Below are 16,590 nucleotides of genomic sequence, written 5' to 3' on the forward strand. Positions count from 1 at the left end.
CTACCCATCCACCCATCTACCCATCCATCCACCCATCTATCCATCCATCCATCCATCCCTCCATCCGTCCATCCATCCATCCATCCATCCATCCGTCCACCCATCCACCCATCTACCCATCCATCCACCCATCTATCCTTCCATCCATCCATCCATCCATCCATCCATCCATCCACCCACCCATCCACCCATCCATCCATCTACCCATCCATCCACCCATCTATCCATCCATCCATCCATCCCTCCATCCGTCCATCCATCCATCCATCCATCCATCCACCCATCCACCCATCCACCCATCCACCCATCCACCCATCTACCCATCTACCCATCCATCTACCCATCTATCCTTCCATCCATCCATCCATCCATCCATCCGTCCATCCATCCATTCGTCCGTCCATCCATCCATCCATCTATCCATCCATCCATCCATCCATCCATCCATCCACCCGTCCACCCATCCATCTATCCTCCATGCACTACAACATCAGTTGTAGTTTTGACCATTTTGCTACTGCAAAATGTGAGAAAGAGAGGATTAAAGGGTTATCTCTATTAATGCCCATCTAGGTGTCCACCACCTCATACGTGGTGGGTTTGGGAGGAAGTTGCACAGCATGCAAATGAGGAGTGTGTGTACCGGTGCTTGGTTGCCTGAGCTCACACCCCAACTCCTGGCTAAATGACCTGGGGCAAGTCATGGTTTTACCATAATCGTGGCGATGATAATATCCCTACACCTTAGAGTCGTGAGAATTGAATGAGGTAATATGTGTATTCCAGGCCATGCCTGGCAAATGGTGAGTAATCCAAAAAATGTGAGCTTCTATTCCCTGAGAGTTCAGGCAACACAGAGGCTGCAAATGCCTGCCTTCCTGTACTGTCTCCCATCGGGATCCCCCCTAACAAGTGTGAAGGGTGAGCTCGCCTTGGAGCAGCGCCCTGTCCCCTGCGTGCATTCTCTGTGCCCCTTCTACACTCCCTTTTTCCATCACAGCTACTAAGGGGTCTTCAGCCCTGGATCTTGCTCTGATGTACCGCCTTCTGGAGGCCCGGTGGACCTCCTCCCACCTCCCCTACTCCCCATGGTCCTTCTGTCCAATGGCGGCCGGCTGGTGACAGGGCTGACCGAGCCATGACCTGCCATGCCTCGTGTCTCTCCTCCTCTTTTGTAGGGAGTCAGACCTGTTCCTGCTGGACAGCCGCACGCTCTGGGCCTCGGAGGAAGGCTGGCTGGTGTTCGACATCACGGCCACCAGCAACCACTGGGTGGTCAACCCGCGGCACAATCTGGGCCTGCAGCTCTGCGTGGAGACCTTGGACGGTAGGTGTCCCGTCACCACCCCTCTGGTTCCGACACAGCCTGTGCTCCTGGACTCACGTAGGAGCTCAGCAAGTTCATGCTTGTTCCCATCCAGGGAGGGCTCGCTCCTCTGACCCCCACCAAGCAGTGCTCGCTCTCCGCGTTTTGATCCCAAGCAAGAGTAGCACCTGCCCCTTTGCAGGAGACGATGACACCGTTGGCCACACCGGGTTGGGCGAGGCCTCATTGTGCAGAGCAAGGTCCCCGCACCAGCGGGCTGGACATCCTCACGGAAACAGACTCTGGCCCGTCCCAGGCCTGCACTGTTAAAACCGGCACTTAAAAAAAATTTTTTTTTTACATTTATTTATTTTTGATAGAGACAGAGCACAAGTGGGGGAGGGGCAGAGAGAGAGGGCGACACAGAGTCCAAAGCCGGCTCCAGGCTCCGAGCCGTCAGCACAGAGCCTGACCCGGGGCCCGAACTCACAAACCGCGAAATCACGACCTGAGCCGAAGTCGGACGCTCGACCGACTGAGCCACCCAGGCGCCCCTAGAACCGGCACTTTAACTGGAGCCCCAGGTGATGCCTGAGCGCACATAACTGTGTGAGACGCGCTGACGCAGGCACCCCGACCGGGGACATGGGACATCCTGGGTGTCCCGTGCATGGCAGGTTGTTGAACCGTGTCCCCGGCTTCTACCCACTAGAGGCCGGTCTGCCCAGAATGTCTCCAGCTGTTACCGAATGTTCCCTGAAGAGCCACATTGCCCGTGGCTAAGGACCTCAGCCCTGGTGCAAGGCAGGAAGCCCCTTACAGGAGACCCCGAATGTGGTTCTGAGCCCCCAGGACTTGGAGACTCCGCTGTTGGCTGCGTTCCCCGGTGCTTTCCGCGCCCCGCCTTAGATCCACCGTCTTTGACGAGGGCGGACGGAAGGCGAGTGGGAGCCAGGGTGGGGTTAGCTGCGCCCATTTCTTCCCCTGAAATGTGTTTCTTATTAAGTTGGGGGGCGGCTCTGGGGTCGGTAGCTTCTTCCTTACGCCAGCTTTAAGGAAAAAAAAAAAAAAACACACCCAAACGAAGAACACATTTGTTTCAGAGTGGATAATACTTGCCAGTGGCTCCAAATTCAAGTTACAGATGGGTGCACCCGTGTGGACTTGCCCCGTGACCTCCTTCTGTAGTTGAACTCCACCTCCAGCGCCAGTGCTGTTCCCCTGGTAGTGGACATCTTTTCAGAGGTGCCCTCTGGGGATTTACACCATCGCACGTACATTCTGTGTTCCTTTTATTTATCTGTTTTCCCCTGCGGGCAGTACCATAGTCTAGACAGCGTGGGCCGCCTGGCTTTTTTTTCACCTGGCGACTCACCTTGAAGGTTGGGCCTTTTCAGCCGTTAAAGAGCTTCCCTGTTCGTGTGAAGGCTGTTGTGGGTTTGTGTACGTGTGGAGCGTTTGTAGCTCTTCCGCTCGCTCGCCGTGTGACTTTGGGCAGCCTCCCTGACCTTTCCCAGCCTCCTCATCCCCAACGCCCAGGGCTCCGGGGTGGTTCTGAGATTATGTGAGTTAATACAGAAGGGGTTTTAAAATAGTGTTCCAATGGGGCGCGGGGGGCAGCTCGGAGAGTCCGACTGTGGATCTCGGCTCAGGTCACGATCTCGTTGTTGGGGAGATCGAGCCTCGCGTCGGGCTCTGCGTGGACAGGTACGTGCCTGCCTGGGATTCTCTCCCTCCCTCTCTCCCTCCGCCCCTCACCTTCTCTCTCTCTCTCTCTGTCTCTAAAACAGACTAAAAACAAAGTTTTAACGATTAAAAAAGGGGTGCCTGGGTGGCTCAGTCGGTTAAGCGTCCTCGTCCGCTTGAGTGAGTGTAGCCCTGGGATAAATTCCTGAAAGGGACGCTGTCCGTGCTTTGGATCAATACACCCCCCCCCCCCCCACCCAATAAGCAATGCACGAGGGCAGCCGTTCCCCCTTCTTTGACAGGACACGTTTCCAAACTTGCCCATCTTTGCGGATCAGGTAGGCGACAAATGGGACCCTGTAGGTTTGCTTTGCTTTTCTCTCTCACGTTTGATGCTCCGCCCTTCCTCCTGTGCGTGGCCTGCAGTTTTCCTCCGTGTACCATCCGTTCATACCCTCTGGTAGAGCGTTGGTCTTTTTCTTTGTATTCTACGGACAGCTGGCCCTTTGTGCTTGGAGCTGCAAATTCTTTTGCCCGTTTTTGGTTTTTCTTTTTACTGTGGTTAATGCCAGGTTTTACCCAATGGATTTCGGTGATGCGCCCAGTTTGTATCTCCTTTTCGTTTACGCCTCCTGGGCTCCTGGGCTTGGCCACTTTTCTTTCCCATCGGAGGCCACCGCTTTGGCCTCGGGCTGCCTTCTCTGCCTGAGATTTGCCTAAGACCATGTACCATGTGGGACGGGCCGCAGAGTTTAGGGCCACACTTGTCTTGTTTCCAGTGGTTTTCTTTCTCCTGGTGGAGCCCTCCCCCTCCCTCCCCTTCTCCTTTCCCTTTCCATGACACTTAAGGTCGGGCGGGGGGGGGCGGTTCCTAGAAGAGCTGAAGTTTTCCATTGCTACATTTCGAGTTGGCAAGCTATATGTCTGATGGACCAAATTCAGCTTGCAGCCTGTTTTCCTGTGGCCTGCGAGCTAAGAATAGTCCTCACATTTTTAAATGGGCACGATATCAAAAAAGAAAGACTATTTCATGACATGTAAACTTCTATGAAATTCACATTTTGGTGGCCATAAAGTTTTATTAGTACACAGCCACACTTACTGATTTACATGTTGTCTAGGCCTCCTTTTGTGCTATCACAGCAGCGTCGAGTAGTTATGACAGAGACTCTGGTCCACAAAGCTGAAAAATACTTAACTATTTTCCGATGATTATTTACAGACAAAATGTGCAATCCCTGTTGTATGCCAGAACTTCTCAGACTGTGTTCTGTGAAGTGTTCACGGATGTTCCGGGGTAAAGGAAAGCATTTATGATCAGTGAAGCGTGAGAAATGCTAGGTTGGAGACACTCAGCAGGTTTCTCTGCAGGACTTATCAGAACCTTTATTTTGCGAATGTCCATTGGGAGTTTCCTGATGAGGAATATAGTGTAGAGGAATTCCAAATGTATTTGGCAATAGAGTCATGCAACTCTGCTTTTTACTTACAAGCTTTTGAGGAGCAGATTGGGGGGGGTGAGGTTAAAAAATGAGGCTAAGGTAGGCTTGATCCCTTTCCCTGGACTTGTGGATCCTGGCTGGACCTTCCAACTTGACCTTAAGGGGTCCTGTGCTTCTCTGCCCTGCTGGCTCGAGGCAGCCCAAGTTTGGTTTTTCTCTTAAGGGACAACCAACCCCGTTCCCTTTAGTTTTTGCCACTGTCTTTCTCCCCCAAAGTCTGGGGCTTTGTACGCTTATTTCCTCCAGCTTCTGCTCCCCCCTAGCGTGAAGGGGAGGCTTGGCATCCACCGAGATGGCATAGCCTGCTGGTTAAAGCTTGGGCTCAGGAGGCCAGACTCCCCGGGTTCAAATCCCACCTCGGCCGTGTGCAGCCATGTGAGCCAGGGTGAGTCACTTAATGTCCCTCCTCTGGAAAGTGGGGTTAATAATAGTTTCCACCGTCCAGGGTTGTGGTGAAGGATCAGATGAGCTCATGCAAGTGAAGGGCTCAAGTGCTCAGCTTGAGGCAGCAGCCGAGCATAGAGCGCTGTCTGCCGTGGTCCCTCGTAAGTCCCGCCACGGGGCCTCGAGGCAGATGCCGCCGTTCAGCTCCTCATGGCACAGGGGAGGATGCCGAGGCCCCTGAGGGTGTGCGGCTCCCTCTTCTGGCATCCACCTGGGAACTCCTCTCCGTCTATGGGTCGGGGTGTAGCCTAGTGGTCATAAGCTGCTGCCCAGAGTCAGGGCGAGGAGCAGAAGCTGTACCCCTGACTCCGGGCCCGTCTCCTCCCCGCCCGTCCCCTCCCACGCCGGGCACCGGTTGCTGGGCAGGGATGCCGCCCCCCGGGGACTTGGCTGGTCCGTCCAGGCACTGTACCTGCCACGGAGGCAAGTTTGGCCTGGCTGCCTGGGTCAGGGCAGGACCAGCCACTCAGCCCACCAGGGAGGAGCCGAGGTATGCCGTGGCCAGTGGGGGCTGTGAATTTGGGGATCTTCTCGGGGATGAGATGAGAGGCAGGTGAGCCCGGCGGTTCTGAAACCACGGGCTCCTGGCTCTGCAGTTGTCCATCGGAATCCCCCCGGGGGTTCGTAGAGAATAGTGATTGCCGGCCCCCCGCCCCACACCGGGGCCTGGCCCAGGGCTGGCACGCTGGCCAAGCCGTGCCCTGTGTCCCATTGGGGGGTACCCGCCGGTAAGATGGCACCCAGGCCGAGCGCCCCGTTTGGGTTTCGGGTCTCACCCGCTTTGTGTTAAACGTCTGTACAGGTGCGACAGACGGGAGCCTGCCGGGGCGTCCGTGCGATCTGGGCTCCGTCTGCTGGCACCCCGCTGCTGTGTCGCCTGCAGAAGCAGCCGGGCCCCTGCCCCCGCGGCTCCTGCTGAGCAGCGCAAAGTCCAGTCCGTGAGCATCACCGCCTCCTGCGGCCCCCGGGGCAAGCCGAGTTCCAGGCGTCTCCGGCCCTCGGGGAGGGTAGGGGAGGGGGCACCGAGTCAGGTACAGCATCTCGCCCTGGTCCAGACCCTAGCAGCATCTTGCAGCCCGCCGGGCGGCTGCCGGAACAGGGAGCCCGGGCCCTGTCGGGGGCCTCAGTTTCCACGCCCGTACAATGGGCGTGATGCCAGCAGTGCTGGTGAGGTCGCCTCCATCCTGGTGAGGCACAGACGTCACAGGTCTCCTCTGAGAAGCTTGGTGCTTGGTGTGGGGTGAGCCTCCCGCTCGCGGGGTCTCCGGATCCCTCCCGGGACCACCCAGGAAGTTGGCGTCCCGTCCCTGTCCCTGCAGCCGCGCCTTCCCGTGGGTGCCCCCGGGGGCGGCACGGCTGGGGCCCGTGCGGGGGAGAAGCTCGTAAACGCTCCGGGCACCTGTGGCTCATCAGGAGCCAACTGGGGAGCGTCGTCTTGTCCGAGGGCAGGACGCCGAGGGAAGGAGGGCCGGCGTCTCCCGATCTCTCCCTTCGTCCAGAAGGCAGGAGGAGCGGCGGCCGCCCCCAAGCCACCCGGGCTGCGCTCCCCACTCCTGGGGCGGGTGGGAGAGGAGCCGAGCAACCCCCGACGGAGGGGTTCCGACGCGTTCCGGTGCCACCCGAGTGGAGGGCTGGCCCGCTGACCGGGGGGCCGTCCCTGCCGTGCCAGGCGGGCCGAACCCTCGCCGTGGGCCAGGCGGCCGGTGCGGGGCTCCCGCGCAGAGCAGAAGCGGGACCGGCCGGCGGCACCCCCGCGGACTCGGGAGCCGACGGCCCCAGTCCCTGCTCCTGGGGCAGCTGGTTCAGCCTCTCGATGCCTCGTCCTTTCGTCCGTTCCACGGGCGCGGTGATGGCCGGGAGGAAGACCTGAATGGATTTGCGGTAAAATGCTGAGTCCTGGGCCCGGCACCCTGGCCAACCGCACGTGTGCTCGAGATCGCCATCGCTGTGCTCGCTGCTCGCGGGGGCCCGCCCGGGTGGCTGTCAGCAGGGGAGCAGGGGAGGAAACCGAGGCCCAGCAGGTGGGGTAACTTGCCAGAAGGCGCCCAGTTCCCTGGGCAGACCGGGGGCTCCGCCGCGGGTTCCCAGTCCGGCGCCCCCGACCTCGCTCTTTGCGGGACCGCGTCCGAGGAATGTGGTCAGCGGGGCCCAGGCCAGGGGAGGGTTGTGTGGTTCGGTGGGTGCCCGCCGGGTACACGGCCGGGCCGTCCGGACAGACAGCCCAGGACCGTACAGCCTCCCGGTCCCTCCTTGGGAACGAAGCTGTTTGAGAAGGAACCCGAAAGACCGTGGGCTTCCCACAGGACCAACAGAAGCGGCCAGGGCTGCATCTGACTTTCGTGGACTCCTTCTTCCATTAAAGAAAAAAAAAAAAAAAACACCAAAAATTATGTTCTATGACCACGTTAGTATAAAGACGAATATAATCCTGGCCGGATTAAAAATGATCCCAAAAAGTTTTCTGCGATCCCAAAAAGTTTGTGTTTTGTCTTCCGATCTTAAGAGACATTAAAACATTTTCACGGGCCCCTAAAAGTACCGTGGGCCTGGGCACGGTGCCCGAGGACAGCTTGGCCCCGGGCCCTGCCCCCCGGCCGGAGAGCGACGCCGGGCTCTCCCTGCCCCGTCAGACCTGCTTGTTAGAACCAGCCTCCTGCAGCTAAGAGCCCCTCCGCCTGCACTGGGTACACGTTTCTTCACTCAACAAACATTTGATATGGCAGCGATTTGTTGTAGGCACCGGGGCTACGGCCTGAAGGATTTTGCCGTCACCTCGCCCACATTCTTGTAGGAAGGCGGAAAGCAGAGAGACCGTTTGCTGAGGGTCAAGGTTGAGGCTGTGAAGACAAGATCAGAGCCTCGGAGGTTCCCAGGAGTGCTTCTGGCTGCTTGCTCTCCAGATCGGGGCCCGTGGTTCTCCCGGGGCCGCCTTCCGTCTCCAAGCTGCCAGGAGACGATGGAGACATTGCTTTGGGCCAGAGATGCCTCTGTCCTTACAGACATGAAAACACCTGGTCCCTTGTTCCCAAGACAAGGACTTCAGCATTTGTCCTTCTTTATAGGGTCCTCCTCCTCCCTCTTGTAGAGAGAAGAAATCACTTGGAGGCCCAGGAGGGCAACGTCTAGAAGCCCTACCCTTCCAGTTCAAGAGGACGATGCGGTGGCCTCACTGGCCCGTCTCACACTTCTGGGGATCGCAAGGCATTTAAAGGATTGGGGGCGTATGCTGTCCCAAGTGCGATGCTCGGCTGGGACGGGACCAGGAGGTGAGCCGTTCACCCAGGGCCGCTGGGGAGACAAAGCCCCAGAGAGCCAGGTTGGCGACTGGTCCCGCCCCCAGCGCAGCTGGCTCCAAGGTGCCTTCGCCCTTGGTGCTGCTTCACATCCTGTTTCTCCAGAGGCCAAGCGAGAGAAAACAGGAGGCCTTGATGACCCAGAGGTTGGGAGGGGTCCTTCCAGGGCTGGGTGGGCAGCAGGGGCTGGGACAACATTGGGTAATTGAGGCCAGGCCGATGTCACAAGCGTTAACTGCGTTCTCACTTGTCACTTGGGCCTTGGGCCATCGAGACAAGTGCCTGGAACCGGCGTTTTGCACAATCAACAAAGCGCATTCTTACGCCTCAGGCCTCCGCAGGGGAGCCCGTGGCTCTGGGCCTGGAAAACAAGGAAACCACAGGAAAACCAAGATGCTCCTTCTCTGTGATGAGGCTGTGCTCTCTCCTCTCCCGAGAGGCCCCCGTCTGTGCCCCGGGCCGGTTCTGGGGGGACGTCCTCTGGGCTGGGCGTGCGGACTCTGCTCGTGCCATCCCAGGACCTGCCGGCGGTGGCTGTCGCCCGCCCCCGTGCCTCGGCAAGCCCTCCCCTGCCGCTTGAGGCTCCGCGTGTCGCCCACATCCGTGCCTGGGCAATCTTTCCTCCCTGCGTCTCCGTCCACCCGGACTCAGCGACGGTCTGATGATTAAGTTCACAGCTTGGAGCCCGCTTCCCCGCCCGTAAACGTGGGGTCAGGAGGCCGCTTGGAGGGGCACGGAAGGGGCTCAGCGCAGTGCCTGGCGCAGAGCAAAGGGGCCGGAAGGACGGTTTCTCGTCCTTCTTGTGAGCCACCAGCCGCAGAGAACCAACTCTGTCGGGAACGCGTTCATTGGCAGGTAATAGACAAAGTGTCGCATCTCGGGGGCAGGTATGGTCGCCTTTACGGTCGGGGTATGTGGAGGCAGGGTCGGTTAGAGCAGAGGTCAGCAAACTTTTAAGGACCTACAAAGTTCCTGTAAAGCACCGGGTAGCAATGGTTTTAGGCTTTGTGGGTCACGGGTGCTCTGTCACAGGTCGTCCACTGTGCCATTAAAGCACCCAAACAGATGGTGAGTAGGCGGTAAACGGAGGGAGAGCAGGTCTAGAGAGCAGAGTTTCTGTACCTTGGCGGTATTTGGTTTTTTTTATTTTTTAAGTGTTTATTTCTTAAAGCTTTTTTTAAATGTTTATTTTTGAGAGAGAGAAAGAGACAGAACGTGAGCGGGGGGGAGGGGCAGAGAGAGAGGGGGACACAGAATCCGAAGCGGGATCCAGGCCCCGAGCCGTCAGCACAGAGCCCGACGCGGGGCTCGAACCCACGAACCGCGAGATCGTGACCTGAGCCGAAGTCGGACGCTCGACCGACGGAGCCCCCCCGGACGCCCCTCCACCTTGGCACCGTTGACATTTGTCGTCCTCTGTCGTGGGGTCATCCTGACTGGGGGCCGCTCTGCATCCTGACAGAAGTGGTGATCACGTGAGTCTTCTCACGGCTCTGTATACGAGAAAGGTCTATTTTACTACATGCTCACTTACCGGCCAAGCCCTCACCCTGGATCCATAACCTGCCCGTCAGGTGGACCAGATGTCCCCGCCATCCTGTTTGTTTTCCATTGGGAAAACCTTTCTCCCCTAGCTTGCGGGGCACCTCTTGGCGGATTCAAATACAGGACGCCCTGTCAAATTTGAATTTCAGATCAAAACCCAACAATTACTCCGTGTGTGTCCCACGTGCTGCAAACATGGTCATTTATCTGAAATGCACATTTAACCAGGCATCCTGTATTTTCATTTGCAAAGTCTGGCAACCCTGGACTTGGGCAAATCTTCAGGTGTTGTTTCCCCCTTTTTTTTTTTTAACCTATTAACTCTTAGCCACACTCTAGATCGTTTCCGACTTCCCTGAGGATACAGACCTTATGGTTAAAGTATTGGGTTTCTCTGCCCTCCCTGCCTAGACCAGGTGTGTCCCCTACCTCCGTCCCTCTGCCTGGTGCATGTGGCCCGAGTCCGTATCTAGCGTGAGTCGCCCTGGACACTTAGAAACAATCAAAATGAGCATTTGTGCTTGTGTGTGCTGTAACTGTGACATCATACACTGAAATCGAATTCTTCCCCCAGCCCACCCACGTGTCCCGTCCTTCATTCGAGCCTTCCTTGGCCCTTTTGGGGGGACATTAAAATAGAAATACACTTTCCGCAGGTACATACCCACATAGGTTGGCATATGCGTTAAATTTCCTTTCTCCCAGGTGTAATCACAGTAGATCTTGTTCTGTTCCTCCTCTATGGGGCCCTGCGGGAGCCTGGGCCTGTCTTGTTCCTGCTTATAACCCCCGGGGTGCAGAGCAGTGTGGGGCTTTGGCCCGCGCACTGTTAACACTTGTGAAAAGGTGAACGAGGGGCGCCTGAGTGACTCGGTTAAGCGTCGGGCTCTTGATTTCAGCTCAGGTCACGATCTCCTGGTTTGTGGGATCGAGCCCCACGTCGGGTTCTGTGCTGACAGTGCGGAGCCTGCTTGGGATTCTCTCTCTTTCCCTCTCTCCCTGCCCCTCCCCTGCTTGCGCTCTCTCTCTCTCTCTCTCTCTCTCTCTCTTAGATACACTTAAAAAAAAAAAAGATGAATGGTTTAGGTGCCTGGTTGGTTAATTGTCTTGGGAAAACGCCACATTGTCTCTAGGATTCTGTAGCTAAAAACTGGATGGCAATGACTTCCGGTTGTATGTCCATCCAGGAGAACAGGTGCTTACTTTAGGGAAGGCGTGGGTAAAGCCGTGGCTCTCCACTGGGAATGTGGCCTCCCAGGGGACACTTAGCGATGTCTGGAGACAGCGTCTGTTGTCAGGACTCAAGGAGGGTGCTCCTCGGGCACGTCTGCCGTGCTGAGGTGCCCCCCGCTGGCCTCAGTGCCTCCTGCCATCGTCTGTGTGAACGTGCTTTGGCCAGTGTCGAGCCCTGTCCTGTGCCGGGACAGTGAGTGGAGGGGACCACCCTGCCCTGAATTGCCGGGCTGGATGGAGGGCAGCACAATGTATGTGGGGCCCAGAGAGGCCACCCAAGTGTGGGGGTCTAGAGGAGAGCACGGGGGGAAGGGGCTCCGTTCCAGATCACCATTCACCCCACATACCCCCCTGAGCGGGTCTCAGAGGTTTGGCCATGTCCCCCCTCTCCAGACCCTCTGTGGCCGCCATCGTATCTAGAATGTGATCCAGAGCCCCTGCCAGGGCCCCCAGTGACCCAGCCTCATCGTCGGGCCCCCTCCCTCCCTCCCTCTCTCTCTCCAGCCCCACTGGCCTCCTCCCTGTTCTTTTTTTAATTTAATTTTAAGTGTTTATTTACTTATTTATTTTGAGAGAGAGAAAACAAGTAAGTGGGAGAGGGGCAGAGCGAGAGAGGGAGAGAGAGAATCCCAAGCAGGCTCCACACGGCCAGCGCAGAACCCAGCGCGGGGCTCGAACTCACGAACCACGATACCACGACCTGAGCCGAAATCAAGAGTCGGACGCTTAGCTGACGGAGCCACCCAGGCGCCCCCGCCTCCTCCCTGTTCTTCAAACACACGTTTGTGTGTGTTCCTGTCTCCGGGACTTGGCATTTCCTGTTCCCTCTGCTGGGAACATTTCTCTCTCAGGACCCCTGTGACTGTGCAGCCTTCCCTGACCAGTCCCCCTCGTCCCTGTCCCTGCCCCTGCCCTAGACTGCTTCTCGGCCATCACCACCGTCCCTCAGCTCATCCCCCCCCACCCCCCGCCCCGGTGGGCCCCCAGGGGGTCGTTCTGGCCGTTCTACGTGCACACCTAGCACAGGGCGGCCCACGGCAGGCGTGCCGTCGATAGTTGCCGAATGAACTAATGAGTCAGTAACAAGGTGGTTGTCGAAGCCTGGAACACATAACGCAAATGTCCACGGGCAGGAGAGGATGACGTAAAGGCATTTCCAGATGTGAGGCTCCTCTGCGGCCACGAGGGATGAGGTCAGTGTGTTTCATCGATGTGGAAAGATGTCCACAGTGTATTGCGTAAAAACCAGGTTTATAGGAAACGGCAGTAACAGTACGATCCCAGTTATGAGGACCTGTGCACAAGCGTGACTGTGGACACACGTGCAGGCAGCTCAGACTAAACAGTCACGGGGGGTTTATTCATCTCGGTGGTTGGGGCGAGAAGCAAGCTTCAGGACCGGTTTGATCCAGTGGCTCAGGGATATCACCAGAGGTTCCGTGTCCGTGTCTCTGCTCTTCCTTCCACCAGGACGGTCCCACTCGAAAATGTCACCCACTTGTGGTCTCTAACTGGTGGCCATTTCTGGGGCTCCATCCACTCCTCCTGCCTCAGTCTTGTCCGGGGGCTTTCTGGAAAGGAAACTTCCAGGGTGCCTCCCCTCCGTTCGTTGGCTGAGTTGGGTCACGTGCCCGCCCCCGAGCCGGTCGCTGCAGCTGGAGGGCTAGTTGTTGCCTCGTAGGCCCACCCCTAAGGCACAGCTGCAGAAATGAAAATTGGGCCGGGTACCAGGGACAGGAGCCATGGCATCATCCCCATCTTACAGATGAGGAATTAGAGGCCCCCGCATGCAGCTTGACCTCCCTCGGCCCACACGGCGTGGTCGGTGGCAGCTGCGGGTTTAAACCCCCCGAAGACCCGCTTCCGTCCCCTCTGTCTGCCCGTTTCGCAGCCGAGGCTGTGCGTCCCTGGCCCTTGCTGTGCTCCAACAGCTGTGAGGGCGAGCTCGACCCGCTCCCTGCACACACTGCTCACGGCGCTCGCGTTTACTGTATCTAGATCGGCATCAGCTTTTCAGGCGAGGCATTTTTATTTTGCCCCGAAAGCCTTCCAGGTGGGGGTGGGGGCAAGATGCAATTCCTAGGGGCTCAGCTTTAATGGTTTCTTTTATAGAATCGTTCGAATTATAAATGCATGAACTCGAGGAAACCTTGCTGAAGAATGCAGGAAAGCCGAACGTTTAAAGGGGTTAAGGTAAAATAGTGGTGGACGGGGGAAGTCTGCTCTTTTAAACGCCGGCTGTTAAAAAACCAAAGCGAACCCCCTGGTGCTGGTCTGGTCCCTGGGAGGCTGGGTTTCCTGACTTGGGCCCGTCTGGGGGGCTCCAGGTGAAGTTAATTCCAGATGTGGACGGGCCCGCGGCCTCCAGAAGCTCCGCTCCCGCTCGCCTCTGGCTCCCCTCGCCTAACTCGGGGTGACGCATTCCTGTCGTGGGTACGCAGCCTGGGCTCAGATTCGGCCCGGCCCCTCCCCAGCTGGGTGGCCTTGGGCAGGTTATTCAGCCTCTCGGAGCTCTTCTCTCTCGAGTGAGATAGGCTTTCTTTGCCCCCTGTCTCTTGCTTTATTCTTCTTTGGAATACTTAACCACCAGGAGGCAGGACCTCAATCCCTACCGGCCAGTGGCCTGCTTGTTGCCGCAACCGAAAGGTAGACTGATCCCGGCTCCCATCCTACTGCACACCCGTCAGCGGAGCACAGGACACCGAGATTATTCTGCCCGCCTTCTCCTCTCTGCCTCCAGGACCCCATATCCTCTGGGTGTCCTCCTTCCTCCTGCCCACACTTCTTCTAGATCCTTCTGACTGGGCACCCCTGTCCTCTCGGTGGTGGAGACAGGATGCCTGGGCTCAGCCCTCATAACGCTTGTCCAGCTCCACGCCCTCCCCAGGTGAGCTCCTCTCTGCCACCCAGACGGCCCCCCGACCTCTGCCCTGAGCCAGCGTTTCTCCAGCGCTTGGGGAACGCAAAGCTCTGCTCTGAGGAGCGTCTGGGTGTTGAGTGGCAGAGGCGGGACTTGAACCCGGGACGTCTGGCACCGGGCCAGAGCACGTTTGGCCCCAGGTCCGTCTCTGCCCCCGGACCAGGAGCCGCACCCAGGCTGGGATGCTGTGCTTCCCACGCTCCAGCTTCCCTCCCGCGTCAGGTGGGCATTGCAGACAGCGGCCGCGAAACCACCTGCTTTCGCCCTCCACCCTCCCCTCCCTCCCCGGCTGACTCTCTCCCCCCCACCCCCACGCCCGCCTCAGTTTCCCCACCTCCGTAAACGGCCCCTCCCTTCCTCCAGGTGCCCAGGCTCAGAGCAGGAAGGTCAGGGATGAGTCCCCACCTCCTCACACCCTCTCTGTCCGGTCCCTCCGCAAGTTCTGTCACTTGTGTCTTTTCACAGTCCCTCCAGGATCTGCTGGTTCCCAGCTTCGGAGGTACTCCCGTGACGCGACCGCTGGGCGAAACTGGGGAAGGAGCGCGGGGGGCACGTCCCTGTGCGTTTTCTTCTGCGACTTCTCCTGTGAATCTGTATAATTATTTCAAAACGAAACACGAAAAACGAATTCCAAAGATGGAGTTGAGAAACGGACCGTTGAGGAGCCCCCCGTCCCCTCTCCCTGCCACTGCCCCGGTAGCCTCCACCGGCCCCCCCACCCGGTCCCTCCAGGACACCCGGGCTGCTCTGTTACACGCAGCAGGTGGCCGTCTCGGGGTTGCCACTTCACGCCATCGCCTCGGTCTCCTGGGGCTACCGGGAGGCCCCAAACCGGGGGCCGCAAAACAGCAGGCCGCACCTTCCTAAAGCCTGGAGACCGCAGGCCCCGGGGCCGCACCCCTTCCGAGGCCTCGAGGAATGAGCCCTTGCTTGCCTGTCCCAGCTTCTGGGGGGCCCCTGCTGTTCTTTCGTGTTCTCTGGCCTCCTTCCCTCCGGGTGTATGCACGTGGGTGTCTCTGTGTCTTCAACGTGGCCTTTCTCTGAGGACACCCTCCAAGCCCATGTGACCTTACCTTAACTGATTGTGTCCGCAAAGGTGCTGTTTTCAGTGAGGTCACATCCTGAGGTTCTGCACGGACTTGAACTTGGTGGGGGCTGGTGGGGAGGGGACGCTGTTCGACTCGGTAAACAGAGTAAAGGTAAAGTGCTTGCTGTTGCCCACAGGACCCGACCTTACCTGTGCTCCTGAGAGTCCCCCACGATTCATCCCCCTGACCCCTCGTTCTTCCCTGCTTCCCCCCAGGCTGTGCTCCAGCCAGGCAGCCAGCGTCCTCACTGCTCGTTGAGAGAACCCTCCTCACTCCGTCCTCCCAAGCATTCGCCTTGGTAGTGCCCTCTGCCTGGAACGCCTGTCCCCAGACATCCACATGGCGCCCCCCTCCCTGTCACGCAGTCCTCCGCTCACACGGCCCCTCCGTGCCTAGGGTGGCAGTCACCAGGGCTGTGTGCAGGTGTCCCCGCCGTCCTCGGGCAAGCAGGCTTCTCCCACCTCTTGAGATAGGGGGATCGCATGACCAGCTTGGGCCAACGAAATGTAAATGCAACTTCCGCTAGCCTGAGACCTGCAAACCTCAGCCTGCCTGCCCCACCTGCCCGCACGCCCAGAGGGCAGGAGGTTTTCTCTGTGCAGTTCCCTGCTGTGTTCCAAGCTCCTGAACAGCATGGCACAGAGTAAATGCCGAATAAATACCCGCCGGGTGGACGGATAACGGATGCATGAATGAACCGTGAGGCGGGAAAGAAATCGTGTCCGGGCGGCCCCTCCCCGCTCACCGGCTCACCGCTTCTCCCATAATTGATCTTCTGTGCATTTGCCTGCTTCCGGTCTAGGGCAGAGCATCAACCCCAAGTTGGCGGGCCTGATCGGGAGGCACGGGCCCCAGAACAAGCAGCCCTTCATGGTGGCCTTCTTCAAGGCCACGGAGGTCCACCTTCGCAGCACCCGCTCCACGGGGGGCAAGCAACGCAGCCAGAATCGCTCCAAGACGCCCAAGAACCAGGAAGCCCTGCGGGTGACCAACGTCGCAGGTACGCCGGGCTGGGAGGGTTAATGCACAGCCCCTGAGGATCCCACAGGCCCCCGCAAGACCCCAGAATTCATCCTGTACTCTCGATGTGACCCTCGAGCCAATGCCGCGGGAAGCAGACCCCACAAAATCCTGTGCTGCGCAGATCCCACTGCTTTAACTGGATAAAGTAGTAAGTTTGTGTAGAAATGCACGTGGCAGCACATTCGTGCATTCCGTTAGTATACAACGTATACTAGTGTGTTACGTTAGTATATGTTAGTGTAACAAGATGCCAGTCACGTAAATTTCCAAGTAGGGAGAATCATGGCCCCAAATAAATGAAAGCAAACTCTGAAAACATGCAGAGCAGGAGACGCCACCCCAACATCCCCAGGAAGGCCACCCCTTGGGAGAGGAAAGGAGGACAAACAGGGAGAGTTTGCTGTGTCTTTAATTGTATTTCTTAGGTGAAACATATTTGAAACTCGTGGCTCGCTTTACTGCTTGTTCCACGCTCGCTTTACTGCTTGTTCCACAGGGGCGGCAGCGGGGCTGTTTTGAACGTTATTTGGGATACTTTGAACGTGTGTTT

At 58.0% G+C, this 16,590-nt stretch overlaps 1 protein-coding gene across 1 annotated transcript in view; it reads left to right on the top strand.

Moving 5' to 3' along the window:
• Positions 1-16,590, top strand: part of BMP7 (bone morphogenetic protein 7) — a 91,039-nt gene that overhangs the window by 58,629 nt on the left and 15,820 nt on the right. The window contains exons 3-4 of the mRNA XM_049650583.1: positions 1,179-1,327; positions 15,820-16,017. Of these exons, the coding sequence (XP_049506540.1) occupies positions 1,179-1,327; positions 15,820-16,017 (347 nt within the window). The remainder of the gene's footprint in view (positions 1-1,178; positions 1,328-15,819; positions 16,018-16,590) is intronic.

The sequence above is a fragment of the Panthera uncia genome (genome assembly GCF_023721935.1).
Source record: "Panthera uncia isolate 11264 chromosome A3 unlocalized genomic scaffold, Puncia_PCG_1.0 HiC_scaffold_11, whole genome shotgun sequence".
Taxonomy (NCBI): Eukaryota; Metazoa; Chordata; class Mammalia; order Carnivora; family Felidae; genus Panthera; species Panthera uncia.